This window comes from Myotis daubentonii, chromosome 15, assembly GCF_963259705.1.
Source record: "Myotis daubentonii chromosome 15, mMyoDau2.1, whole genome shotgun sequence".
NCBI classification, from domain to species: Eukaryota; Metazoa; Chordata; class Mammalia; order Chiroptera; family Vespertilionidae; genus Myotis; species Myotis daubentonii.
The window spans coordinates 6617232-6642986 of record NC_081854.1 but is presented as its reverse complement, the minus strand read 5'-3'; the positions used below and the strand labels follow the sequence as shown (position 1 = coordinate 6642986).

Sequence of the window (25755 nt, the reverse complement as noted above, 5' to 3'; positions counted from 1 at the left end):
GGGCCTCCGGATCCAGGCCCAGGCCTGTAACCCCTGCATGAAGCTCTTACTGTCTCAATAGGCCAAATGAATAGACCAGGGGTCCTCAAACTACGCCCCGTGGGCCACATGCGGCCCTCCAAAAACATTTATCTGGCCGCCAGGGTGTTCCCCCCCCCCCCCCCCCGCCTGTTGCTTAGCAGCCGACTCCTCCCGGTGCCCGCAGTGCCCATGTGTGGAATGTGCACCGCACTCTCTGACTCCCCTCCTTCTCTCTGTCTCTCGACTCCCTCAACTCCTCCTCTCAGTCTCGGGTGTGATCAGACGAGTCACGAGCTTGCCTGTGCAGAGCCTGTGCTGCCTGAGGACCTTGGTAAGAACAAGTTAGGTTTTATTTTTTTTTGAAGTTAGGAGGTCTATTTTTTTTTTTTTTTTTTTTTTTTTTTTGCAGTTAGTAGGGCCTTTTTTTTGAAGTTTGTCTTTTTACTTCAAAATAAGATATGTGCCGTGTGCATAGGAATTTGTTCATAGTTGTTTTTTTTTAAACTAAAGTCCGGCCCTCCAACGGTCTGAGGGACAGTGAACTGGCCCCCGTTTGAAAAGTTTGAGGACCCCTGGAATAGACTGAGGCTCAGAGACAGGAAGTAACTCACAATCTCACAGCTGGTAAGTGTGTGAAAGTGAGAGTCACTAAGGCCGACTCCAGGTCCCAGCTCTTCCCCGCACCAGGTTTTGATGATCTCTTGCTTGTCTGTCTCCCCAACCAGAATCGGAGCTTCTGGCCTCCTCCCCTCTTGGGTCCCAAGTCTGGGCAGGGGCCTGGCACCCAGGAGCCCACAGCAAACACCTTGCAGATGAAAGCCCTTCTTATCCCCCACCTCACCTCACTGGTATTGTCTTTCAAGACTCAACTTAGATGCCACCACACTGGGAGTCTCTTTAACCCCACAGGCCTGCTCGGATGCCCCAGGTGGGCCCCCAGTGCCTCCACATACAGCGCCCAGCATCCCACCTCACGGTTGCCTGTGCCCATGTCCATCCCCCTTCAACATGGAAGCTTCTCAAGGGCAGGGACTGGACGTGACTCACCTGGGTCTCCTGCGTTGCCCAGCACAGGGCCTGGCACACAGGAAAACTAAGTAAATGTTTGTTGAATGAATCAAGGAATGGGTGTCCATGGAATGAGGTAACAGAGACAGATGGCAAGAGTCATAGTTTTATTGCCAAGTTTCACGGACGGGGCTCAAATCCGCCCGATCTCCTTCAGCTTGGCCACCAGATCCTCCGTGGTCTCCACCTTGACGCCAGCCGTGCGCTGGGGCGGGTCCTCCACACTCACCACAGTGAGCTTGGAGGTCAGGTCCACGCCCAGGTCCCCGGCCTTGAGCACCTCGATCTTCTTCTTCTTGGCTTTCTACGTGCAGGAAGCCACAGATCACAAAGCTGCTGAGCCCCCTGCCCACCCTCCTGCAGCCCCCATGGGTGCCACATCCGCTGAACAACTCCCATTGGCTGAACCCTTCTGGACCTGCCCCTGGCCAGGACACATGTGACCTCTTACAGGGCCACACCTGGTGCAGACAACTCCTGTTGGCTGGGATGACCTGGGAAGCCCTCCTGTTGCACGAGTCCTCCTTCAGTCAACAGCCTCACTGGCTCAAATGGACTGGCAAACTCACCCTCTGGCAGTACTAATGCATTGGACTTTTGGCCAAACTGATCCATTAAACTCACCCTATTGGCTGACATGACTCAATGAACCCATCTTACTGGATGAGATGACCCACTGAAATCTCCCTATTGGCTAAGATGACTCATTGAGCCCATCCTACCTGCCAAGAGGACCCACTGAACTCTCCCCACTAGCTGAGATGACCCAATAAAGCCTCCTCATTTGGCTAGGATTCCAGAATGAACTGTTCCTATTGGTTGTAATGACAAGGGGAACCCTCTTGATTGTCTGATCAAGCCTTTTATTGGCTGAGATAAACAGCAAGCCCTTCCTGTTAGCCAACAGCCCCATGAGCGCTCTCATTCTTGGCACAGAGGACCCAGTGGACCCTCTCTGTTAGCCAAATGGCCAGTGATCCCTTTTGGATGAGATGTCCCTTGGATCCTGTTTCCTCCCATCTGAACACCAGGGAAACACAGGGCCTATAGCACTCACCCATCCCCAGGCCCCCGTGACCCCTCTGCCAGGTGCTCACCATGATGTTTGGCAACGTGGCATATCGGGGCTCATTGAGCCGCAGGTCAGCAGTCACCACGGCAGGCATCTTCAGGCGCACGGTCTCCAGGCCCCCATCAACCTCCCGCTCCACTTTCAGCTTGTCCCCTTCCAGTGTCAACTGGGAGGCAAAGGTGCCCTGGGGAGAGACAGCGTAGGGGGAGTGGGCAGGTTAACTCAGGGCAGGCCCCGCGCAGTCCTCCATGGGCTACTCTGCGGAGTGTGGCAGAGGCACGAATGAATGACAGCAGAAGAGGAAGCATCCTGCAAGGTGATCTATAGACAAGTTCAAATACAGGGGGGTGGATGGGGGCAGCAGGCGTGGCTCAGTGGTTGAGTGTCAACCCATGAACCGGAAGTCACCTGTTCGATTCTGGTCAGGGCACATGCCTGGGTTGCAGGCTCAATCCCCAATAGGGGGTGTGTAGGAATCAGCCAATCATTGATTCTCTCTCACCATTAATGTTTCTAACTCTCCCTCTCCCTTCCTCTCTGAAATCAATCCTATATAATAAAACTCTAATATGCAAATTGACCAAACTGCGGAACAACCGGTCGCTATGATGTGCACTGACCACAGGGGGCAGACGCTCAACACAGGGGGAGAGCCGTTTAGCCAGAAGCTGGGCTTATGGCTGGCCAATGCAGCAGTGGTGGCAGGAGCCTCTCCCACCTCCACTGCAGGCAGGTGGTAAGGAGCGAGGGGTCCCAGACTGCGAGAGCCCCCGACTGCAAGAGGGATGTCTGACTGCCAGCTTAGGCCCGACCCCCTGAGGGGTCCCGGTCTGCAAGAGGGTGCAGGCCGGGCTGAGGGACCCTCCTCACTCCAGTGCACAAATTTCATGCACGAGGCCTCTAGTATTGTAATAACTGTATTATGTCAGGTGGGTACTTGAAATATCAGGGGGATCACTTTGTAAAGTATATGATTATCTAACCAGTATGCTGTACACTTGAAACTAATACAAAATAATACCGAATATAAACTGTAATTGAAAAGTAAAATAAAAATATAGAAATGGAAAAGTTTTTTAAAAGAATCCAAAATATTTCAATATTTTTTTATATTGATTACATGTTGAAATGACATTTAAGATATATTGGGTTAAATACAATATCATTAAAATGAATTTTGCCAGCCTCTTTGAACTTTTTTTTTTAACATATCTTTATTGACTTCAGAGAGGAAGGGAGAGGGAGAGATAGAAACATCAATGACGCGAGAGAATCATTGATTGGCTGTCGCCTGTATGCCCCCTACTGGGGATCAAGCCCGCAATCCGGGTATGTGCCCTTGATCTGAATCGAACCCAGGACCCTTCAATCCACAGGCCCGCTCTATCTACTGCACACACTGGCCAGGGCTCTTTGTACTTTTTTAATGTGGCTATGAAAAATTTTAAATTGTGTCTGTGGCTTGCATTTCTGTTGGACTGGCAGAGGCGGAGACTGGGGAATCTGGAGTTTGGAGGGGGCATGAGTATCTCATAGAGAGTGGGCAAGGAAGGCCTCTCGGAAGAGGTGACATCTGAGAGCTCTCGACTGAAGGGGGGAGTGAAAAACACAGATAATCTCAGGGGGCCATGTTCCAGGCGGAGGGAACAGCAAGTGCGAAGGCCCTGAGCAGGGACGAGTTGGTGTGGCTGAGGAGCAGATGAGGCCAGGTGTCCTGGCTGGGCACTCCCCCTGCCTGCCCGCGGGAGCAGCTGTCCTACTTTACCTCTGTCTCCCCCTGAAAGGGCAGGGACAAGGGTGACCATGCTCTGACCCCCCCGGGCCTGGCCCGCAGCAGGAGCTCCCCACCCCAGCCTCACCCACCTGTGGCCAGTCCAGAAACCCAGCAGTCATCTGCCCCGTCTGGTTACAGTCATCATCAATGGCCTGAGTGGGGAAAGAGAAGATCGTATGACAAGGGGGCTTCTCACGCCCTATCGGGGCCTTTGTCTGCAACAGGGGTCGGCAATAGCCCGTGTTCTCTGTCCCAGCGCCTCAGCTCCGCCGCCGCTGTAGTGCCTGAGCAGCCATAGACATTGCGGGTCTGTATAAACGAATGGATGTGTGGGTGTTCCAATAAAACTTTATTTACCAAATTGTCGTCTGATTCCAGTTTGCTGATTCCAGGTCTAGAGTGATCCCATCCGCTCAGCTGGGCCCAGAGACAGGGGCGCCTGTTATCCCCAAGGCCCCGCCTAAATGTTCACAGAACCCTCCTGTGCGCCAGGCCCTGGGAGGGCCACACTGGGGAGCTGAATGAATGGGATCTGGGCCAATGAGAACATTCTGTCCCTGACTCCAGTGATTGGCTCCGGGATGAACACATGACTCCAGCTGGACCAATGGAGAGTCAGCCCTGAGAGTTTTGCTGGAGCCCTTGGGAAAGAGGCTCTCGTTTCTGCCGGGGTCACTGGGTTGGCGGGAGGTAAGCCTTTCTGCCGGGGTCACTGGGTTGGCGGGAGGTAAGCCTGGAGGTGCAGAGAGTGAAGCCAAGACAGAGGGACAGAGTCTGGAGCACAGGCTGACCTGGATCACGCTGTGCCTGAAGCCCTCCTCACGTGAGCTAATAAGGTCACTTTTTGGCTTAAGCCGGTCTGAGCTGTGATTCTGCCACCCGCAGCAAAGAGCATCCCGGCCAGTTCATCCAGCAGGTCCCCAGCAGGAGGCCCGGGCCCCAGGAGCTGTCCCTGACACGCAGGACAAGCAGGGCATCGAGTCTGAGCCCCCCCAGCGGATGCAGGAAGCTTCAATCGGCCATGCCGCCAGCACCCGTTACCTGGGGAGCTGGTGTGACACCCGAGACCCACCCAGCCCCACCAGCCCCACCCAGACCGTGCCTTTTTGACCTCTTCTCTGGTGAGACCTCCTGCCTCAGTTTCCTGATTTGTACTCTGGCTCCCCTGCTGTCATCTCTCTCTGCTCTCGACTGCCTGGCTTGGGCAGGACGCCCAGTAACCTAACGGGACCCACCAGTCTCCCCTCGCCCCAGGCTGAGCCGGCCCTCTGGAATGCTGGTCTCCCCCCGGGGGACCCCAGCTCTACCTCTGAGCCTCCCGTGGGTCTCTGCGACCGCCTCACCTCGCTGTCTCTGACCTTCTTTCTCAGCCTCATGCTCTCCCCGTCCGGCTCCTGTCTGTCTGAGGCTCTTCTGAAGGCCCCCCTCGACCCTTCCCCTGGGTGAGCTCCATGTCTGTCCTGATGGGATGGGGTGGGGAGGCCGACCCCGAGGAAGGGTCTCCTGGGATGCCGTGTGCTGGGGAAGGTTCTAGTTGAGTTCTCACCTCAGAGCCCCCCCAAACCCCTGGCCTCCAGTCTCTCCCCTTCCAGGCCATTCCTCCACAGCTGTACACCCCCACCCCCAGCCCTGTGCTCACAGAGCCCCCAAGGCTCCTGGGTGCCCTCGAAGGCCTCAGGTCTCTGTTCAAGCCCAGGCCTCAGTCAGAACCCATGTGGATGCCCCACCCTCCAAGTCCACCATGCACAGGCCCTCCCTCCTCCCTCCTCCCTCCTCCCCCCAGGCCCTGTCCCTCCAGCACATCTGTCTCTGCTCTGTCCCATGGGCCGTGGCCCAGGCCTCCAGCGTTCCGATCCCACCTCATAGGACCCTACGGGGACCTTCCGAGGCCCACAGTGACCCTGCCCTTCCTGCTCAAACTCTGGAGCAGGGAGAGCCAAGGCGCAGGCTGCTGGGCCTGGGACCCACGAACCCGGGCCTGAGTCACCTGCCTCCCCCTCAGGCCTCCCCACGCCCAGTCAGGTACATGGGGACCGGGGAGGGGCTGGAACACCCACCTGCTTGCCCAGCAGCACCAGGCCCACCTTCTCCTTCTCCGCCAGCTTGGCCAGGACCCGGGCCACCTGCAGGGGACCCAGGCGCTCGGCCTCTGCAGCCGGCACCTCCACGTGGATGCCTCGGTCTGCGCCCATGGCCAGGGCAGTGCGGAGGGTCTCCTGGGAGGAGAGAAGGGGCTTGACTTGGCTTCTTGCACCAGGGGGATCCAGGAGCCTGATCCCAGCCCCTCCTCCCTCGGACCCAGGGGTCCAGGCCCCCAGCCCCTCCTCCCTCAGACCCAGGGGTCCAGGCCCCCAGCCCCTCCTCCCTCAGACCCAGGAGTCCAGGCCCCCCAGCCCCTCCTCCCTCAGACCCAGGGGTCCAGGCCCCCAGCCCTTCCTCCCTCAGACCCAGGGGTCCAGGCCCCCCAGCCCCTCCTCCCTCAGACCCAGGGGTCCAGGCCCCCAGCCCCTCCTCCCTCAGACCCAGGGGTCCAGGCCCCCAGCCCCTCCTCCCTCAGACCCAGGAGTCCAGGCCCCCCAGCCCCTCCTCCCTCAGACCCAGGGGTCCAGGCCCCCCAGCCCCTCCTCCCTCAGACCCAGGGGTCCAGGCCCCCAGCCCCTCCTCCCTCAGACCCAGGAGTCCAGGCCCCCAGCCCCTCCTCCCTCAGACCCAGGAGTCTGGGCCGAGCACCCCTCCCGGGCCCTGGCACCTGGCACTGGCTGGGCCCGCAGCTGACAGCAATGACCTCCTTCACCAGCATCTTCTCCTTGAGCCGCACGGCCTCCTCCACGGCGATCTCGCAGAAGGGGTTCATGGAGTGCTTCACGCCATCGGTGACCACGCCCGTCTTGTCAGGCTTCACTCGGATCTGTGCAGCCAGGAGGGGAAGGGACAGGGTCAGGGGTCGGGGCCACGGCACCCACCCTCGCACAGGCTGGATGGGGATCACCGGGGCCTGGAGAGGGGCAAGGCCTTGCCCGGGGTCGCAGGTCTCCAGGGACAGACGGGGTTAGAGTTCGCAGGCGGGTGAAGGGCCACGCTCTCACCCTCTCACTCAGACCCGCCCTGACACAGGGACAGCTGACTCGTCGCTGCTCCTCGGGCCTGAACGAGGGTTTCTCCGTCGTATCATCACCCACAGTGAGAAACGCATTTGATGATACTCCCAAGGGTGTTGCAAGCACACACATATGTTCACATGTAAATATAAATACCACTGCAGCGTGAGGTTCGGTGAACCGTACTTACCTTCACTCTATACACTATACTGGGACATTTTCTATTCTTTTTTTTTTTTATAACTGATTTTTAGCGAGAGAGGAAGGGAGGAGAGCGAGAGAAGCATCGATGTGAGAGTGCAACATCAACCAGGTGCCTCCTGCACACCCCCTGCCAGGGATCGAGCCCAAAACCCAGGCCTATGTCCTGACCAGGAATCAAACCGGCGACCTTTCGGTACACAGACGGCGCCCAACCAACTGACCACACTGGCCAGGGCTATTCTGTTCCTCTTAATGCCAGCCCTCGACAGGGACTTCATGATCAATGCATGGTCACGATCCGGTTTGAAAAGCACCTGCTTCAAGGGCCGCTCTGCCACACAGGCTAAGGTGGGGGCGGGGCAGGGCAAACCTCTCCTCACAGGGCAGGTCCTCGCGGAGCCCCAACTGTGTGCCTGGCCCTGGGCTGCACAGGTCAACTGGTCTCTCTCTCCCTTTCTTTTTTTTGTTAATCCTCCCCAGAGGATATTTTTCCCATTAATTTTTTTAGAGAGAGTGGAAGGGAGGGAGGGGGAGAGAAACATTGATGTGAGAGAGACATGTTAATTAGTTGCCTCCTGCACACGCCCTGACTGGGGTTGGGGATCAAACCTGCAACCCATGTACGTGCTCTTGACAGGGCATCAAACCCACGACCTGGGAATCGAACCCATGACCCTTCGAGGCACGGGTTGGTGCTCTAATCACTGAGCACACTGCCAGGATGTGTCTGGGTTCTCGATGGAGAAAACTGGGAAAATGGCAGGAGCTGAAGTGGGGAGACCACTGGGCGGCTGTGAGCCATTGAAATACGAGATGACGGTGGCTCTGGTGGCCTTGACAGTGGAGTGGAGAGGAGGATGGGCCGGAGGGTCCTTGCAGGTAGGACTTGGTGGGGTGAGAAGGAGGAGTCCAGCAGGACACCCTTGGGGTTCTGGTGGGACATGAGCACAGCGGGGAGGATGCTGCCTGGGCTCTAGGCTCAGGGTGTTCAAGAAGCCGGTGAGACGCCCAAGGGGCCCGGCTGGGGAGCCTGCACCACGCAGCTGGGACCTGCCCCTCTCCTCCCAGGTGGCCGCCCCCAAAGGCTTGGCCCACGCAGGTCCCCGCCCAGCGGGGGACACTGGGACTCCACTGCTTCCCTACAGCTTCCTCTCTGGGGCTGGGGGGTGGGCAGAAGCAGAGATGTGGGATGAGGAGGAAAAAGAGAAAAGGGGCAACTATTATGTTCTATCATAATAGAACTCGTTTTGAAAAAGTCATTTTAACTCCAAAAGTAAGGCTCACATGTCAGAACTGGATGAATTTACTCTCAAGAAACGCAACTGGAGCAAAAACCAGGTGCCGAATCCATGTGTTTTGTTTTGTTTTGTTTTGTTTTGTTTTCACAAGAACCTGTGCTAAGGACATGGCACATGCTCCCCCAAACCCCCCACACGTTCCCCTGGCTCCTCTCACCCATCCTATTCGAATGCACCTTCCCACCAGGGCCAGTGTGGCTCAGCTGGTTCAGCGCCATCCCACACACCGAGATTCCAGGGCACATGCCCTGGCTGTGGGCTCGAACCTGGTGCAGGAGGCAGCCGGTCAATGTTTCCATCTCTCTCTGTTCCTCTCTCTCTCTAAAATCTATAAAAAACATATTGTTTTAAAGTAAAATGCACCCTCCCAACTCTCCCCACCCACCCCCTTATCTGGTTAGCTGTTTTGATGGCACTGGCCAGCCAACATATGCCCTACACTGCGCTCAGAATGTCTGACCTATCTTCTTCCCACCGCAATGCCAACTCCCCGAGGATAGGGATGGGTGTCTGTTTGGTTCGGCCTAGATGGTGCCTGGTCCATGGCAGGTGCACGGTTAACACTTGTTAGTGAATGACTGCGGACGTGCTCACGAGAGTTATGTTAGAACCTGCTCCTGTCTGTTCACTATGTTTTGGTTTTTTTTTTCAGAGAGGAGGAAGGGAGAGGGAGAGAGAGAGAAACATTCATGATGAGAGAGAATCCTTGATCGGCTGCCTCCTGCACGCCCCACTGGGGATCGAGCCCACAACCAGGCATGTGCCCTGACCGGGACCTCCTGGTTCATAGGTGGACACTCAACCATTGGGCCACACTGGCCAGGTTGTTCAAACACTTATTACAAAATCCCTCTTTCATGAACAAAATTAAATAGAAGAGAGGAGTTTCCTCTCTAAACAGGAAAGCAGCCCCCCCCCCCCACTGTGCCAGGAGCTGGGGGGCTAGTGGAGGGGCCCACGCCCGCCCTTGCTGTGGCAGGACCCCGCCCAGGCCCCTGACTCCGAGGAGGGAGGGACCAGCTCACCTCCTCCGGGAAGATCTTTTAAGCTCAAGTTCACTTTCAGCTTCACAAACACTGTTCAGCCCTGGCCGGTTTGGCTCAATGGATAGAGCGTCGGCCCATGGACTGAAGGGTCCCTGGTTCGATTCTGGTCAAGGGCACATGCCTCGGTTGCAGGCTTGATGCCCAGCCCTGGTTGGGGCTTGTGTAGGAGGCAACCAATCAATGTGTGTCTCTCCCCCATTGATGTTTCTCTCTGTGTCTCTCTTCCACTCTCTCTAAAAATCAATGGAAAAATACCCTTGCCGAAACCGGTTTGGCTCAGTGGATAGAGCGTCGGCCTGCGGACTGAAAGGTCTTAGGTTCGATTCCGGCCAAGGGCATGTACCTGGGTTGCGGGCACATCCCCAGTAGGAGGTGTGCAGGAGGCGGCTGATCGATGTTTCTCTCTCATCGATGTTTCTAACTCTCTATCTCTCTCCCTTCTTCTCTGTAAAAAAATCAATAAAATATATTAAAAAAAAAAAAAGAAAAAGAAAAATACCCTCAGGTGAGGATTAACAAAAGATAAAATAAAATAAAACAAAAACACTGTTTATCCTCAAAAGATTAAGAAGAGAGCTACCATACAACCCAGCAATCCCTCTCCTGGGTATATACCCGAAAAACTCAAAATGTATTCGCCAAGATTCATGCGCCCCTATGTTCACTGCAGCATTATTCACGGTGGCCAAGACATGGAAACAACCAAAGTGTCTGCCACAGAGGACTGGGTGAAGAAGACGTGGACATATGCGCAATGGAGTACTGCTCAGCCCCAAGGAAGCATGAGACAGCGCCATTTGCAACAACCTGGGTGGACGATGCTAAGTGACATAAGTCGGTCAGAAAAAGCTACGAACCACATGATTTCACTCACACGTGGGATATAAAACTGAAACTCGCAAACGCAAACAGCAGAGTGGTGACTGCCAGAGGGAAGGGGATGGGGAAATGGAGAAGATCTGACTTTGGGTGGTGGGGACATGGTACTACATACAGATCCTGTAACATAGAAACCCACACCTGAAACCTATGTGCTCATGCTGACCAACGTCACCCCAATCAATTTAATAAATAAATAAATAAATAAATATATTGTAAAGCAACACTGTTTAGTCAAATTACATAAGTCAGGAAACACTTGGCTCGGTGGGTTAGAGCGTCGTCCTATACACCGAAAGGCTGCAGGTTCGATTCCCGGTCAGGGCACATGCCTAGTTTCGGGTTTGATCCCGGGTCAGGGTGCTCATGGGAGGCAACCGATCGATGGTTCTCTCTCTCTCATTGATGTTTCTCTTTCTCTGTCGCTCCCTTCATCTCTCTGTAAAATCAATGAACATATCCTCAGGCGAGGATACAGAAAATCCTGATGGTTTATACATTGAGGCGTGCGATTCAGCATGAAATTTCCAGTCTTCCTCTTAAAAGAGCAGCATACGGACCTTCAATAGAAACTGCCCTGAGCCAGGCAGCACCTCATTTAACTCTCCTAGGAGCCCAGTTCCTGCCATCACCATCCTCACTTGACAGACAGGGCCACTGAGGCACAGACAGGCCACGCGCCCTGCCCAAGGCCACACAGCAAGGAAGTGGCGGCACTGGGGTCTAACCCCGAGTCCACTTGGGCACCTGCGACCCTCCAGGCTGCCAAGGCTGCCTGCCCACAGGGGCGGGAGGGTCGGCCCTTTATTCCTTCCCACTGTATCCAAGCAGGTTTCTACCAACTGATTTTTTAAAATATACTTTTATTGATTTTAGAGAGGAAGGGATAGAAAGAGATAGAAATATCAATGATGAGAGAGAATCATGGATCAGCTGCCTCCTGCACACCCCCTATTGGGGATCGAGCCCGCAACCCGGGCATGTGCCCTTGCCCAGAATCGATCCCGGGACCCTTCAGTCCACAGGCCGATGCTCTATCCACTTTGCCAAACCGGCCAGGGCTCCAAGCGGGTTTCTACCAAGGGATTGCCGACAGCCCCTCCTGAGCCCTGGCCGCGGTTCGAGGGCTTCTGTTCGGTTCTGTCCTCCAGACTCTTCCACCACGAGAGTCGCTGGGCGTGAGCTGGGGCTTCAGGGGGGCTCAGAGGGACCAGGGCGCAGCAAGCAGGACAGCCCACGCCCGACGGGGAGACGGCGGCCAGCAGGCTAGGACAGCAGCCAAGCGCCCAGGCAGTGGTCCGCGCTCTGACCTGCCAGCGGGACGTGTGGGGGCAGACAAAGAAGGCTCACATCCCCTACGAGGCGGCACGTGTGGCCGGAGGGACAGGGGGTGCCCGCCATGCCGAGAACAGGAGGGACGAGGGGACGGAGGCAACGCCACGTGCTCCCAGAACCGAGAGAAGGCGTGGCTAGTCAGGGTCAGGCCCAGAGATGGAAACGGGTTCGGGGGGCCCCGAATTTCCATTCTTTGGGGGGTCCTCAAATGGAGAGCTAATCATGAACACAGAAGGGCTCCAGCCTCTCCTTGGCCTTGAAAGCCCTGGAGGTTAAGCTTCCTCAGCCTCATGGAAAATGTCCTTGGCCAGAAGCGGGGGTTAGTGGGTTGCCAAATGCCTATTAATACCCTAGACACACACACAGAGACACAGACACACTCACACACAGACACAGGCACACTCACAGACTGCCAGAGACACAGACACACACAGACACAGGGACAGACACACTCACACACACAGACACAGGCACACTCACAGACTGCCAGAGACACACACACACAGACACAGAAACACACACACTCATAGACACAGAGACACACACACACACACACACACAGACACAGACACACACACAGACACAGACAGACACAGACACAGAGATACAGACACACACACAGACACAGACTTCAGAGACAACACACTCATAGACAACCACAGATACACACACAGAGACACACAGGCACAGAGACACACATACTTATAGACAGCCACAGACACACACACATACACACAGAGACACAGACACACATAGACACAGACACACACATAGACAGTCTCAGACACAGACACACACAGACATCAGAGACTGACACACTCATAGACAGCCAGACACAGACACCCACATTCACACTGAGCAGAGCATGTGTTATGCTTTGAATACGTGACTAAATAAACTTCCATCGCCATTACTGCCAACAATAACAATATGACTGAGTGCTAGCCGACACTTAACCGCGTGCCGGGCACTGAAGAGCCTATTTCATCTCCACTACAACCCAACAAAGCAGCGGCCGCCACCCTTTCGGACCTCTCGGGCCACCAGTGGTCTGCGGGCCCCCGGCTGGCGACCGCTGCAGTAAAGGAAGTACTATGGTTATCCCTGTTGTACAGAGGAGGGGAATGAGGCTCAGAGAGGCTGAGCGACTCCCCGAAGGCCACACAGCAGGACGCAGACCGGGCAGCCGGGCTCGGAGTCTCCACTCTGAACCTTCCCGGCAGTGCACCCGCTGTCTGACCAGGATCAGTGACGGCACCAGACAGACCCTCCTCCCCACCCGGAGCTCACATCCTGGGAGGGGAGACAGTCACTAGAGCAAGAAACCTGTAAACTACCTGGTGGGTTCCGAAGTGATAAAAGGGGGGGTGGGGTGGGGAGGGTTCAGCAAGGAAGCAGATGGGACTGTGCGGCTGAGATTTAGGTAGGTGACCAGGAAAGGCCTCTCAGAGGTGCCATTTGAGCAAAGACTGGAAGGAGGTGATGGAGGGAGGCTGGGCACACAGAGGTGAGTCAGAGCCGGCACACCCCGAAAGGAATTGCCGGGGTGGGGGGCTGCCACCTGGGTAAACAGGATCCCAGCTCAGTGTGGGGAGGCTAAGAAAGGGAAGCCCAGGGCCTGCAGAAGCACCCAAGGGCGCACCAAGATAGCCCCGAGGCGGGGGGCTTCCTGGAGGAGGCTGTGCCCGATTCACTAAGCGTTGATGTAACAGCGGGTCGGAGTGAGGCAGGACAAGGCGGGGGCACGAGAAGCAGGGGCTGGAGCGTGAAGTGGAAGGTGCCCAGGCAGAAGGCACAGCAGGGACCAGGGCCCAAGGCAAGAGGCGGCCTGGTGTGTTGGGAAAGCACAAAGGGTGAGAGAGGAGCAGGGGGATGCGGATGGCTGAACAGGGGACCAGGGCCAAACCCGGAGGGGCCTTGAACCCCAGGCTGAGGGGGGCGGGGGGACTTTGTCCTGAGGGTGCTGGGCCACTGGAGGGGCGGGGGCAGCTCCAGGCGCAAGGAGACCCCTGAGGCTGGGAGGTTCTGGGCTGGAGGGGAGAGACAGGAGCCGGGAAGGAGGCTGGGGCAAGGGTCCAGGTGGGAGAAGATGAGGCCTCAACTGCTGTGGCCATGAGGATGGAGAAGAGGGAACAGGATGGAGAAGAGAGAGATGGAGGGGGCAGGGGGGCTGGGGCTGAGAGCTGATGGGCTGGGGGAGGTGCAGGAAGGAGGGGTGCCCGGGCTCTGGCCCGGTGATTAGGTTGTTGGCAGTGTTTGAATCATGTATTTGTTCAGAAAGAGACATCAACAGACACGTCCCTTCCGAGACAGGATGCCATGGAAGGGGCCCCGGGACTGTGGGAGGGGCAGGCAGCACCCACACTTCAGCAAAGCTCAGGAGCGGATACCAGGACGCTGCACGTTTCCCTTTACACAGTACACACAGCGGAGGCACCCATGCAGGGCCCCAGGCTGGGCGATATTGGGACCCACAGCTGAGTTCACTGTGAGCCTGCCTGCTGGGGCGACAGATACGGCCCCAGGTATCTCAGGCCAGGGACCAGGGCTGGGAGCTGGGTCCGAGGCCCCGGGGGCTACAGAGCCCAAAGAATCAGGTGGAGGCCGGAGGGAACCAGCAGAGTCGAGTCCCAGAAATCTGAGAGGAGCAAGTCTCCACAAGCCTGGGGCCCAGACATCTGCCAGAGAGTCCAGGAAGTCGGGCGCTGTGAGTGGGATGGGCGGAGGGCAGCTGGAGCAGGGCTCGCCTGTGTTTCAATAATGCCAGTCGCTACCCAGCCAGCAAGTAAGGGAACCTTCGTGGGCCTCAGTTTCCTGACCTGTCTAATGGGCTTAATAAATCTAGAGCAGTCCTAGCTGGTGTGGCTCAGTGGACAGAGCGTCAGCCTGCAGACTGAAGGATCCCGGGTTCGATTCCAGTCAAGGGCACATGCCCAGGATGTGGGCTCAATCCCCAGAAGGGGGCGTGCAGGAGGCAGCCGATCAGTGATCCTCTCTCATCATTGATGTTTCTATCTCTCTCTCTACCTCTCCCTTCATGTCTGAAATAAATAAAAATATATTTAAAAAAATAAATAAATCCAGAGCAGCGATTTTCAATCTTTTTCATCTCACGGCACGCATCAACGACTAAAATTCTGCACACCAGAAGTTTTGTGGTGCAGCCCACCACAAAATACATGATGCTTTTTGCCGATCTGACAAAAAAAAAATAATTGGTATAATTTGGACTCTTTCACATCAGATGTGTTGGCTGCTGTCATTTTTTTTTTTTTTTTGCAGTCTAAGGGGTACGGGGTCAGTGCCCCTGACTACATAGTCAGGTATTGCACGTTTTAACAATTCTTGCGGCACAGCGGCGAGCCCTGGCACCATGGTTGAAAACCGCTGGTCTAGAGCCACCGTCGGCAAACTGCGGCTTGCGAGCCACATGCGGCTCTTTGGCCCCTTGAGTGTGGCTCTTCCTAAGCCTTAGGGGTACCCCAATTAAGTGAATAACAATGTACCTACCTATATAGTTTAAGTTTAAAAAATTTGGCTCTCAAAAGAAATTTCAGTCGTTGTACTGTTGATATTTGGCTCTGTTGACTAATGAGTTTGCCCACCACTGGTCTAGAGGATGTCGAAAGGATGACATGGGTTCATCTCAGCCGAAGACTTAGAACGCTGCCTGGCGAACAGGTAAATATCCCCCAAATGTGAGCTGTTATCATCACTGACGTTTTCACACCACACACCCCAACCTGGTGGGCGGGCCCCAGTTTGCACACCAGGTCCTGTGCAGGTGATGCTGGGGACACAGAGGCGGGCTCCCGGTCTGCTGGGGGGACTGGGGTGGGGGGCGGGGGGAAGGGGGCAGACATGGGTGGGCAGTCACCACTTCATCTGGTTTAGACAAGCACTGAAAGGCAGTGGCCTGGGGCAGTGTGTCTGATTGGCCTCTGTCCACACCAGCCTCTCTCCTGGCACAAGCCAGGCTCTCAGAGATGCCCCCAAACCGTCTCACGGAGGATGTGAGCCATCCCGCCGACTCATCCGACTGGCTTTCGGCTGCGGGGAGCCCTTTTCCCGCCTTCCCGCTATGCAGGTGGCACAGATCTGGGTTCCCTGGGCACCTGGTCTGAACTCCAGGGCAGCACGATGCCTGCTCTGCGGTGCATACAGTCCGTGGGTTTGCAAGGCCGCCGGCGGGTGGCAGCATGGCTTGTGTGCAGAGCCCTGGCTGCGGAGAGGCGCCGACGGGCCTGGACGGGAACCTCGGCTCCGCCCCTTCCCGGCCCAGGGGCCGCTCTGTGCCTCAGTTTCCCCGCGTGTTAAACAGGGAGCTCGACTCCACCAGCGGGTCAGAAACAGAGGCGGTCACTCGCCCTGCACGCAATTGTTCAGGCAGTGAGTTCAGAACCGGAGGAAAGGAATCGGGTCCTAACCCCGGAGGTACGAGCGGCTGTCAGAACCTCACGGTTCTGGATCTGTGCCCTCAGGTATGACTTTGACCTTTGAGGGGGCGGGGGGGGGGGAGGGCGAGAGGGCAGAGATCAGAGGTTACGAGAAGACCCCCCCATACAAGGTGCGCTCGTGACCCCGGAAGCACACGGCCGCGGGGCACGGGGAGGTGGGAGAGGGGGGCCCGGTCACCTTCACGGCAAAGTCGATGACCCTCTTGACAGCCACCAGCGCGCGCAGCTCCGCCATCTTCCAGCCGCGGCCACCTGCGGGGTCAGGCCGCACCCTCCCGGCCCTAGGCCGTGAGGCCCCGCCTCCTCGTCCCGCTCTGCGCCTGCGCCCGGGCCGCCAGCCAGTCACCTCTGCGGTGCCCGCCTCCGCCCCAACAAAGGACCAATCGGAAGGCCGGAGTGAGGGAGGTGTGTCAAGCGGATGAGGACCAATGGGAAGCGGATTCCAGAGGGAGAGGCGGAACCCGGAGATAAGCGACACGGGCTTGGGAAGGGGGCGTGGCCGGGAACTAGGGGAAAGGTCGCTCCCGGGGGAGGGAGCGGAGGGGGGAAGGCGCCAGGCGTTCTACGTTTTCCCCAGCGTCCTCCGACCTACCCCTGCCCCAGTTCCCCGTGTCTTCCTCGCGTCTCAAAGTCGCAGCGCCAGTGTCCCCACGCCCCTGAATCCTCCCGTGTTTGCTCTACATCCTCCCCATGCGCCCCCTGTCCCCGTTCCCCGCCACATCCATGTCCCTTTTTAAAAAAATATATTTTATTGATTTTACATAGAGGAAGGGAGAGGGGTAGAGAGTTAGAAACATCGATCAGCTGCCTCCTGCACACTCCCTACTGGGGATGTGCCTGCAACCAAGGTACATGCCCTTGACCAGAATAGAACCTGGGACCCTTCAGTCCGCAGGCCCACGCTCTATCCACTGAGCCAAACCGGTTAGGGCCTTTCTTTGGTTAATCCTCCCCGAGGGGCAGGAGGAGAAACAGAGAAACATCATGCGAGAGAGACACGTGGATCAGTTGCCTCCCGCACGCACCCTGCCCTGGGCTGGAGATCCAGCCTGCAACCGAGGTCCGTGCCCTGGACCAGAATCGAACCCGGTACCCATCAATTCGCGGGCCGACGCTCTATCCACTGCGCCAAACCAGCTCCGGGCGCATCCCGGTCCTTTGGACGCTCCATGTTCGTGTCTCCATGCGGGGTCCGCCGGGTCTCCACATTCCCTATAGCAGTGGTTCTCAACCTTCTTAATGCCGCGACCCATTAATGCAGTTCCTCATGTTGTGGCGACCCCCAACCATAAAATTATTTTTTTTTATTGCTTAAAGTATTACAAAGGGTATTACATATGTATCCATTTTATCCCCCCGCCCTAGACAGTCCCCTAGCCTCCCCTATATAAAATTATTTTCGTTGCTACTTCATAACTGTAATTTTGCTACTGTTATGAATCATAAATATCTGATATGCAGGATGTATTTTCATTGTTATAAATTGAACATAAAGCATAGTGATTAATCAGAAAAACAATATGTAATTATATATGTGTTTTCCGATGGTCTTAGGCGACCCCTGTGAAAGGGTCGCTCGACCCCCAAATGGGTCGTGACCCAGAGGTTGAGAACCTCTAGGTTCATATCCTTCTGTCCTCCCTGAACCTCTATGGACCCTCGTGTCCTGAGACCCCGTGTTCTTCATTGCCACGTTCCCACGTGTGTGCACATGGTCCGTGTCCGGGTCCTCGCATCCCCAGAAAGGCAGGCGGAGCCAGCGGTGGAAGCTAAGCGGGTCCTTTATTCTGCCCCAGGCCGGCTGCGGTCACAAGCACACGGGGAACCCGCTGATGGCATCCGTACTCTGCAGGATCATGTGCACCAGCAGAAAGCAGAAGCCTGGCGGGAGGGAGAGCAGCGCGGGAGGAGTGGGTGGGCCCAGGGGCGGATGGCGGGAGGAGCCTGCGGGGGGGGGGGGTTGGCGGGGGGGAGTGCTCCTCGGGCATCTCTGTCGGGTCTATGAAAGCCGGGAGGTCAGAGTGGGGTTTCCTGGAAGGGCGGCTGGGCAGTCTGTGCGGGGAGGAGGGTCCCCCCCGTGTATTCTCCTCCATCCCCTTCCCGCTGTCCGAGTTACCCGCGAGAATATAGAAAGGTACAGCCATCCACCCCAAAAAATAGGGCCAGGAGAAGAAGACGTCGTTTATCCACGCATTCTTCACGGTGTAGCCTGTCAAAGCGATCAGCAGCAGGGAGGCCTGGCCCCGCCCACCCGCCAGAGAAGCGTGGCCCGGAGGGGGCGGGGCTGCACCCAGACCGCGCCCACCGTCCCGGCCACGCCCACCCTCCAGATAAGTGTGGTCCGGAGGGGCGGGGCTGCACCCAGGCCCCACCCAGACCGCGCCCACCGTCCCGGCCACGCCCACCCTCCAGATAAGTGTGGTCCGGAGGGGCGGGGCTGCACCCAGGCCCCACCCAGATAGCGCCCACCGTCCTGGCCACGCCCACCCTCCAGATAAGTGTGGTCCGGAGGGGGCGGGGCTGCACCCAGGCCCCACCCAGATCGCGCTCACCGTTCTGGCCACGCCCCCTCCGGACCTCTCAGCTGCAGAAGACCTTGCCCACCTCCTCCGGGTCCCGCCCCTAGCCTCACCCTCTCCAGCTGTGTTCCCGGAATCCTTGGGGTCGCCAGCCCCTCTCCTTGTCTCCTTTCCAAGGCCCTGAGTCGAGACCCATGGGGGACCCCTGTCCCTTGCCTGGGGGGGCTGGTCCTGTCTCACCGCAGAGGAAGAAGACAGTGCTCGTGGTCCGGCCCGGTGAGTTGCCCTCCCGGCACAGGATCCGCAGCGCCATCACCAAGCCCACGATGCTGAAGGCAGCCCCCAGCACCATGCACGCCCGGGTCACCTCCAGCATGGCTGGGGAGAGCCGCCGCCTCAGCCCCGAGCAGCCAGCGCCGCCCTGGCCACCGCCCCCACCCACTGGCACAGGGCTGGCAGCAGAGTCCGGGGGTGGGGAGCGTTGATGGGGACATGGAAGTTGTTATGAGGGGATGTGGTCATATTGGTGGTAGCCTCGGTCGCCTAGGGGCAGCTAGATCTGAGGCTGGAGCGGAGGGGGTGGGGTGGGGGCCTCCCAGGGTGTGCCCAGCTGTTGGGTCAGGGGAGGGGCCAGCTGTGGGCAGTGCTGGGGCTGTCCGTGTAGTGGGGGCTGGGGGGCTGGCGGGTTGACATCATCTGGACGGCCTGGGCCTCACACTGGCAGGGCATATTAGAACAGGTGCCCTGGGTACAGTCCTGCCACAGGCTGCTGTGTCCCATGGGAAAGCGGATCCAGTAGTTGGTGGCCATGGGGAGAGCACCGTGAAGATGTTGGCCAAGATGCCCAGCAGGGTGCCCCCGCACTGAAGGCTCCGCTTCACCCCCATGCCAGGGGGGCTGCTGCAGAGGCCACACACGCTAGATTGGCCAACGCCCCTCCCACCTTGAGGCCCCCTCCAGGGTCCCTGAGAGCCCCTCCCAGACGTCTCTCCATGTCCCAGCCGGCTGCCCCCACACCCCTGCCTGGGACCACTGCTTCTGGGGACCTCCAGGTGTACTCCTTCAGGTCCCCCCAAGGTGCAGGCCCACCCCCCAGCACCCCTGCCTGGGAGACTGAGACCGTCCTCCCAGGAGTCACTGATCAGGAACCCCCCTACCTTCCAGAGACCTCCATCACCCAGTGGGATGTCCCTTTGGCCTGTCCAGTGCGCCCCCCACACCACACCCCCAAACCCCAACTTGTGTGACTCACAGCCAGCTCCCAGGGCTTCCTGGAAGCAGGGTGCAGAGTGGGTGGGGGAAGGGAGGCTGGGTCAGGCTCTGTGAGGCAGCAGGAGTTCCAGAACCCCCTCTCCCAGCAGCCATTTAAAGAGATAACCACCTACCCACCCATCCACACAGGCATCTCCCAGCAAAGGGGCAGCTCAAAGCCAGATGGTAGGTCTGTATGGAGCCTGGGGACCAGGACATGGTAGAACACGTCCTCCTTAACACTTCTCTTCCCCTGACCCATAAGCACTCCTGGTCCCCAGATCTGACTGTCCCTTCCAGGCCCCCACCCAGGCTCCTGCCCTTCCTGCTCCCTGCATCCTGTACCTTCTACCAGCTTCAGTGGCCACGATGCTCTGAGGCCATCCCAGGCTCCATCGCTAGCCCTGGTCTCTCTCCCGAACCTTGGCCTGGAGCCCTCACCTGCTCCTGGCCATCTCCCCGCCCTCAACACCTCCCGCCTGAGCTCAGCATCCTCCACCAAACCAGGAATGACCCCACCCTCTCACTCCTTGGCACTGTCCTGGCCCCCTTCTTGCTCTTCACCCCACAAAGCCCTTGGATCCCCAAGGCCGGTCCTCCTGCTCCCTGAATCTTTCTGGCTACCTCCCTCCTTTCCACCTCATGCCCTGTTCCCTGTCAGCCCTCGTCCTCCCTCATGTCCTACCTGTTGGTAGCCTTGCCAAGCTCCTTTCTCCCTCTCGGCCTCTCCGGAGACCTCAGAGAGGGCTTGCTGGCCCTGGGGGCCGACACTGTCCCGCCCCTGCTCTCCCCCTGACTCCCCAGCCCCCTTGAGAGAAAGCCAGCTGTGGCTTTAGGGGTCCTGGCTCCCACCCACCTCTCCATTCTCATTTCCTCCCGCCCACCCCACAGCCCACTTCCAGCCTTTTCATGCCTCCTTCTCCGCATCCCTCCTCCTGGATTCCCTTTCCTGGGCCCTCAAGAAATCCCTAAACACCCTCTCCCCAGAGAGCTCACCTCCACCCCCCACCACACCATCACCCTTTGTCCCACATCCTTCCTGGGCTGTGCCTGTCCCCTGGCCTGTGTTACCTCCCCTCCCCCACCTGACTTGCCCCCCCCTGCATGGGCATCACCTGGGTCTGACTCCTGTCAGCATCCCCAGCCCCCAGCGAGGCCCAGCAGAAAGGATGTGCTTGGGGAAAGCCAGCAGAAGGCGAGAATGAATTACTGAGATGAGCAAGGAGAACTACAGCACAGGTGAGGGCCCAGAGGGAGTGAGGAGGAAAGTGCTGGAGCCAGAAAGGCATAGGGAAGAGCAATGAAAGGAGGACAAAGAGGAGAGATGGAAACAGACGACAGACCATGGCCAGAGAAGCGGGGAGAGGATGTGGGCAGTGCCCGAATCCACACTGGGTGGGGGCCCTTGGGGAGCAGATCGAGGTTTCAGACTCTTTTCTGGGTGCCCAGTGTCGCCCACCGGGGAGCTGGCGTGCCATCGGCTTGTGTCGTGGTTGAATTAATCTCAAAATAACCAGACCGCAGCAAATCGTTGTCGAAAGAATGAATAAACAAACAATGGGGCTATGGAAGGGCTGAGGGTGAGGGCCGAGGGAGGGCCAGGTGATCCCATGGCTCCGGATGATGCTTGGATGATGCTTTCCAACCCACCTGCTGTCCTCACCTTCGGCTCACATGTTGGACTCACAATTCTTCGTAGCCAGATTGAGGGGCACGGGAGTGAGCGACCAGACCCAGGCTACCTGGGGTGGCAGAGGGAGGTTAGTTAGCACTTGTCCCCGCCCCCACCTGCTCCCCCAGAGCCCCCAGTGGGCCCTCCCCAACTCCCGAGGCAACAGTCACCTGCACTGAACCAGAGGAGAGCCGAAACCCAGCCCAGGTAGAAGGACCAGGCGAAGCAGGACTGGATCTGGGGGTCTTGAGGTTGGCTCCACCGATGACTGGTGTAGACGGCCATGGCCACCACCATGAAGAGGGCTGAGACAAGAGACAAGGAGACTGCTCAGCGCCTCTGCGGGAATTCACAGTCCCCGAGGCCCACGGCCAGTCCACATTCCTTACCTGCAACAAAGGCTGTGATGGACGAGACCAGGGGGCCGCGGCCCGGGGCAGACAGTGAGGGGATGCAGGACAGGACCAGGAGGCCCACAGACCCCAGGCCACACAGGGCGGCCAGAATGCTGAAGGTCTGCGTCACGTGGATGCAGTCTGCTCAGAGAGGAGACCTGTGAGGACCTGTCCCCTCTGGCTCTTCTCCCCTGTCCCCCAGACAAGACACGCCACTCCCCCTTACCTGCTACTAACTGCGGACCCCCCTTTCGGCCAGAGGCCCGAGTGAGCTGAAGAGCTGGGCCCGATGGCCACGAACCAGAAATCCGTGCTCAGAGCAACCAGGGCAGAGACCAGGGCCAGGGAGCCGGCCAGCAGGGCCAGGGACCGCCAGGGCTCCATGGGGGTGAGCGCTGGGTTCCTGGGTCTCTGAGAGAAGAGGCTGTGGACCCAGACTCTTGGGTCCTCTGAGCCCCCCCAAAAGCAAAGAAGCCAGCAAGCAGTTGAGGCAACTCGGGGGGCTCCTGAAGACCAGACTGGTTCTGTTTCACCCTCTTCAGTTCCTGGCAACAGATTCTCACACACCCTCCCTTCCTGGGTTGTACCGATGACGTCTCCCCTCCCCGAGGTCCTGGTCCCCCACTCACAGTGTGTGGTGGGGCAGGGTGTCATCGGTGGTTTGGCCAGTGGTTCAGAACCTGCTTCGCTGTCTCAGGTCTGTCTTCACAACAGAGGTCCTCTTCAGGGCCATTCCAGCTCCACGGGGTCAAGTTTGCCTGGGCCTTCTCCCTGGGCTGTGGCACCTTCACCTTCTACCTGCTCACAGGTGAGGTGCGGCCCAGGGCCTGATACTGGTGTGGGAGGAAGACGCTTGGAGGGCCGGAGGGCCCTGCACTGACATCCCTGTGCCCCTGGCAGGTACCGTGACTCTCATGATCCAGCCGGCCATGCTCAGGGCGGGGCTGTGTGAACTCACACATCAGAGGAGGAGGTGGGCATGTTTTCCCCTCCACAATCGTGATTCTCTTCCTTCTGCCTGCCCTGAGCATGCGCTGCAAGCAGGGGCCCAGGAACCCGCCACCTGCCCACCCACCCCCTCCTCCCTCAGGACCTGGTGTCCACATCTCCAGTTCCTTTCTCCTTCAGCCCCAGGCATCATGGAGGCCTTAGAGTGGGGGCCCCGCCTCTCTCACAACGGAAAGTTGCAGCACTCACAGGAAGACATGACACATCCCCCAACTGTCCCCGGTGGCCACATCCCTCCCCTCGTTGAACTCACACCCTGGCCTCATGCCCCAACCCCACCTCTGAGCCCCCAAGCCTGTCATCTCTTCCAGGAAGCCCCCCCTCTGGTGTTGAGCAAGGCTCTGAGGGTGAGAGCAACAGAACCTGAGATAGCGAGGCAGGTTCTGAACCACCGACCAAACCACCGGTGACACCCTGCCCCACACACACTGTGAGTCGGGGACCAGGACCTCGGGGAGGGGAGACAACCCAGGAAGGGAGGGCGTGTGAGAATCCGTTGCCAGGAACTGAAATGGTTGAAACAGAACCAGTCTGGTCCTAAGGAGCCCAGGGCCCCCCAAGTTGCCTCAACTGCTTGCTGGCTTCTTTGCTTTTGGGGGGGGGGGCTCAGAGGACCCAAGAGTCTGGGTCCACAGCCTCTTCTCTCAGAGACCCAGGAGCCCAGCGCTCACCCCCATGGAGCCCTATCGGTCCCTGGCCCTGCTGGCCGGCTCCCTGGCCCTGGTCTCTGCCCTGGCTCCAGCACTTTCCTCCTCACTCCCTCTGGGCCCTCACCTGCGCTGTAGTTCTCCTTGCTCATCTCAGTAATTCATTCTCGCCTTCTGCTGGCTTTCCCCAAGCACATCCTTTCTGCTGGGCCTCGCTGGGGGCTGGGGATGCTGACAGGAGTCAGACCCAGGTGATGCCCATGCAGGGGGGGGCAAGTCAGGTGGGGGAGGGGAGGTAACACAGGCCAGGGGACAGGCACAGCCCAGGAAGGATGTGGGACAAAGGGTGATGGTGTGGTGGGGGGTGGAGGTGAGCTCTCTGGGGAGAGGGTGTTTAGGGACTTCTTGAGGGCCCAGGAAAGGGAATCCAGGAGGAGGGATGCGGAGAAGGAGGCAGGAAAAGGCTGGAAGTGGGCTGTGGGGTGGGCGGGAGGAAATGAGAATGGAGAGGTGGGTGGGAGCCAGGACCCCTAAAGCCACAGCTGACTTTCTCTCAAGGGGGCTGGGGAGCCAGGGGGAGAGCAGGGGCGGGACAGTGTCAGCCCCCAGGGCCAGCAAGCCCTCTCTGAGGTCTCCGGAGAGGCCGAGAGCGAGAAAGGAGCTTGGCAAGGCTACCAACAGGTAGGACATGAGGGAGGACGAGGGCTGACAGGGAACAGGGCATGAGGTGGAAAGGAGGGAGGTAGCCAGAAAGATTCAGGGAGCAGGAGGACCGGCCTTGGGGATCCAAGGGCTTTGTGGGGTGAAGAGCAAGAAGGGGGCCAGGACAGTGCCAAGGAGTGAGAGGGTGGGGTCATTCCTGGTTTGGTGGAGGATGCTGAGCTCAGGCGGGAGGTGTTGAGGGCGGGGAGATGGCCAGGAGCAGGTGAGGGCTCCAGGCCAAGGTTCAGGAGACAGACCAGGGCTAGCGATGGAGCCTGGGATGGCCTCAGAGCATCGTGGCCACTGAAGCTGGTAGAAGGTACAGGATGCAGGGAGCAGGAAGGGCAGGAGCCTGGGTGGGGGGTCTGGAAGGGACAGTCAGATCTGGGGACCAGGAGTGCTTATGGGTCAGGGGAAGAGAAGTTTTAAGGAGGATGTGTTCTACCATGTCCTGGTCCCCAGGCTCCATACAGACCTACCGTCTGGCTTTGAGCTGCCCCTTTGCTGGGAGATGCCTGTGTGGATGGGTGGGTAGGTGGTTATCTCTTTAAATGGCTGCTGGGAGAGGGGGTTCTGGAACTCCTGCTGCCTCACAGAGCCTAACCCAGCCTCCCTACCCCCACCCCCTCTGCACTCTGCTTCCAGGAAGCCCTGGGAGCTGGCTGTGAGTCACACAAGTGGGGGTGTGGGGGTGTGGTGTGGGGGGCGCACTGGACAGGCCAAAGGGACATCCCACTGGGTGATGGAGGTCTCTGGAAGGTAGGGGGGTTCCTGATCAGTGACTCCTGGGGGGACGGTCCTACTGTCCCAGGCAGGGATGCTGAGGTCGGGCCTGCACCTTGGGGGGACCTGAAGGAGGGCCCCTCCAGGTCCTCCCTCAGGGCCGGCAGAAGGGAGAGAATCAGGATTGTAAAAGTCTGTGGAGGGGAAAACACACCCACCTCCTCCTCTGATGTGTCGGTTCACACAGCCCCGCTCTGAGCATGGCCGGCTTGACCATGAGGGTCACGGTACCTGCCAGGGGCCCAGGGATGTCAGTGCAGGGCCCTCCGGCCCTCCAAGCGTCTTCCTCCCACACCAGTATCAGGCCCTGGGCCGCACCTCACCTGTGAGCAGGTAGAAGGTGAAGGTGCCACAGCCCAGGGAGAAGGTCCAGGCAAACTTGACCGCTGTGGAGCTGGAATGGCCCTGAAGAGGACCTCTGATGTGAAGACAAACGGAGCCAGCAATCCCAGGACAGCTGGAGAGGGGAGACCCGGGGACCCAGCAGGCCGGTCCTCTTCCTATATTGGAGTCTCCAGTTGGCAGA

At 58.3% G+C, this 25755-nt stretch overlaps 3 protein-coding genes across 3 annotated transcripts; all 3 read right to left on the bottom strand.

The window, feature by feature from the left end:
- Positions 1 to 1181: 1181 nt before the first annotated feature.
- On the bottom strand, positions 1182 to 16585 carry ETFB (electron transfer flavoprotein subunit beta). Its single transcript, XM_059665851.1, has 6 exons — positions 16431 to 16585; positions 6685 to 6843; positions 5993 to 6151; positions 4025 to 4087; positions 2187 to 2345; positions 1182 to 1393 (listed from the first exon to the last, which is right to left on the bottom strand). The coding sequence occupies exons 1-6, from the start codon at positions 16485 to 16487 to the stop codon at positions 1223 to 1225; spliced, it is 768 nt and encodes a 255-aa protein (XP_059521834.1). The 5' UTR covers positions 16488 to 16585; the 3' UTR covers positions 1182 to 1222.
- A 1406-nt stretch (positions 16586 to 17991) lies between these two features.
- Positions 17992 to 19697, bottom strand: CLDND2 (claudin domain containing 2). Its single transcript, XM_059665858.1, is given in 5 exon segments — positions 17992 to 18133; positions 18369 to 18485; positions 19009 to 19149; positions 19488 to 19581; positions 19584 to 19697. Coding segments are annotated over 5 exon segments (501 nt in total). The 5' UTR covers positions 19659 to 19697; the 3' UTR covers positions 17992 to 18059.
- Positions 19698 to 21536: 1839 nt separating this feature from the next.
- NKG7 (natural killer cell granule protein 7) lies at positions 21537 to 22991 on the bottom strand. The gene is made up of 4 exons (XM_059665852.1): positions 22323 to 22991; positions 22084 to 22233; positions 21865 to 21999; positions 21537 to 21764 (listed from the first exon to the last, which is right to left on the bottom strand). The coding sequence occupies exons 1-4, from the start codon at positions 22741 to 22743 to the stop codon at positions 21706 to 21708; spliced, it is 765 nt and encodes a 254-aa protein (XP_059521835.1). The 5' UTR covers positions 22744 to 22991; the 3' UTR covers positions 21537 to 21705.
- Positions 22992 to 25755: the final 2764 nt, after the last annotated feature.